General features: G+C 31.0%; 1 protein-coding gene across 1 annotated transcript; it reads left to right on the forward strand.

Moving 5' to 3' along the window:
- The first annotated feature begins 753 nt into the window (after positions 1 to 753).
- Positions 754 to 1,711, forward strand: LOC136222446 (heavy metal-associated isoprenylated plant protein 39-like). The gene is made up of 3 exons (XM_066010253.1): positions 754 to 909; positions 1,015 to 1,090; positions 1,173 to 1,711. The coding sequence occupies exons 1-3, from the start codon at positions 901 to 903 to the stop codon at positions 1,493 to 1,495; spliced, it is 408 nt and encodes a 135-aa protein (XP_065866325.1). The 5' UTR covers positions 754 to 900; the 3' UTR covers positions 1,496 to 1,711.
- Positions 1,712 to 2,035: the final 324 nt, after the last annotated feature.

A 2,035-nucleotide genomic window follows, 5' to 3' on the forward strand; every position in this document is an offset into this window, starting at 1 on the left:
TGCCAACGTTATAGGTAAAATTGCGTAATTTTAAATGTTAAGAGTAAAATTATTCATAGTTGTAAACGTTATGGGCATTTTTTCACATTTTTCCATTTATAATTTCTTCGTTGATTAGACATTTTAAATCCAAACAACAACAGTTCAATATAATTTTACCAAATACTAGTAATTAAACAGCTAATAACTTCTGCAACTGCAAACAACTAATAGCAACCGCAACAATTATTAGCTAACAGCTGAATCAAACAGAGCAATATCTTTTAAACCCTATCAATTATATTTACAAATCCACCAAACAACAAAATTTCTTTTTTATATTTTTTCCAAAGAAAAAATATAATTAATTAAGCAAACAGTGTTAACATTAACGATCTAGAAGTTTACCATGTGGACGTAGACAACCAGGCAATCAGTAGTAAAGCCCCTTTTGATTTATTTACATTTTAGGCATTGACCAGATCTTCCTTTCCTGACTCTTGAATCTTTCAACTCTTGAGTTTCATACAAGCTTCGTTAATCTTGACCCATTTAATAACATTATATATTTTTCTTTTTCTCTTAAAAACATTTAATTAATAATTTCCTAAAGATGCTGCTGACAGGAGTCGTTTGGGCCCCTAATCTCCAAAATTACCTTCCACGAAATAGAGAAATTAAGAAATCCAAACTTCAATAATTCACTACGACATCGTTTCACTCCAACAAGAACCATTAGTTGGACTTTTCATTAGGTAGACCATAGAGTCAACCCCACTCTGGGTTTCACCCACTTGCTCTCCTATCCCTATATAAATAAACCTCTCTCACTCCACAACCAAAATCAGCCTCAGCCTCAACCTCATTTCATTTTATTATTTTCTTTCCATCATCTGCAAATTTTCTTCCATTTTAAAAAAAATGACCAAGGTAAGATATATATATATATATATATATTCAATTATATTATTTTCTTTGCTGATAATTATCTCCTACTCTTTATATTTGATATATTAATTTAATTCATTTTTGCAGAAAGTAGTGTTGAAATTGGGATTACATGATGAGAAAGATAAGAAGAAAGCCATGAAGAAAGTTTCAGGCCTTTCAGGTAATTAAACAACTCTTGAGAAATTAGTAGCGTTTCGGCCTTTCGTGTCCGTTTTTGTTTAATTTAAGTTTCAATTTTGTAGGAGTGGAGTCAATCTCTTTGGATTCAAAGGACATGAAATTGACAGTAACAGGAGATGTTGATCCAGTGAGTATAGTAAGTAAACTGAGAAAGCTGTGTCACACGGAGATAATAACGGTAGGACCAGCAAAGGAGCCAGAAAAGAAGAAGGAAGAACCAAAGAAAGAGGAGCCAAAGAAACAAGAACCTGAGAAAAAGAAAGATCCACCTAAAGATGACGTGGCTGAGCTTGTTAAGGCTTACAAGGCTTATAATCCTCATCTTACTTCTTACTATTATGTTAGAAGTGCTGAGGAAGATCCTAATGCCTGTGTTATTTGTTAATTCATTTTTGAAGAAAAGAAAAGAAAAAAAAATGTTTTTTTATTTCTTATAATATTTATAATTTTGATCCAGAACAGAACCCACTTGATAATTTTGTATAGTAGGGGATGGTGGTGGGGATTTTCAATTTCTTAAAATATGTTTGTCTTGTTATGTATATGTATTAATTAAATTTTGCAGAGTTTTGATTAATAGATAAGGATTTGTAACCTGTCATCTTCAGTTCCAATTTTTAAAAGTTATGTTAATCTCAATAATTAATTAATTATAGATTTAAATAGAATCAATGATTGAGATTTAAAGCGTAAAATAGAAGAATGCTTATACGAATTGTTCAAGTAAATACAATGCTAAAAATGGAAAACAATGTGCTTCTTGTCTCTTAGTTTTGTCAATGCAAATGTCATTCATTAGGCCCCGAGTGATGGTAACTCGGCTGGCCTATTCCTGGTAAAAAAGAGGTGAATGTTTAGCTTAACTTTTGTGCTATTCTTTATATAAATTGAGGCTTGAGAAATTTTTATTCATAATTCATATCTT

The sequence above is a fragment of the Euphorbia lathyris genome, chromosome 1, assembly GCF_963576675.1.
Source record: "Euphorbia lathyris chromosome 1, ddEupLath1.1, whole genome shotgun sequence".
Lineage (NCBI taxonomy): Eukaryota > Viridiplantae > Streptophyta > Magnoliopsida > Malpighiales > Euphorbiaceae > Euphorbia > Euphorbia lathyris.

What these genes read in the sequence shown, in the direction of transcription:
- LOC136222446 (XM_066010253.1), top strand. An exon ending in GAAAGTTTCAGGCCTTTCAG is followed by an intron (nt 1,091 to 1,172) that starts GTAATTAAACAA and finishes TCAATTTTGTAG; the next exon opens with GAGTGGAGTCAATCTCTTTG.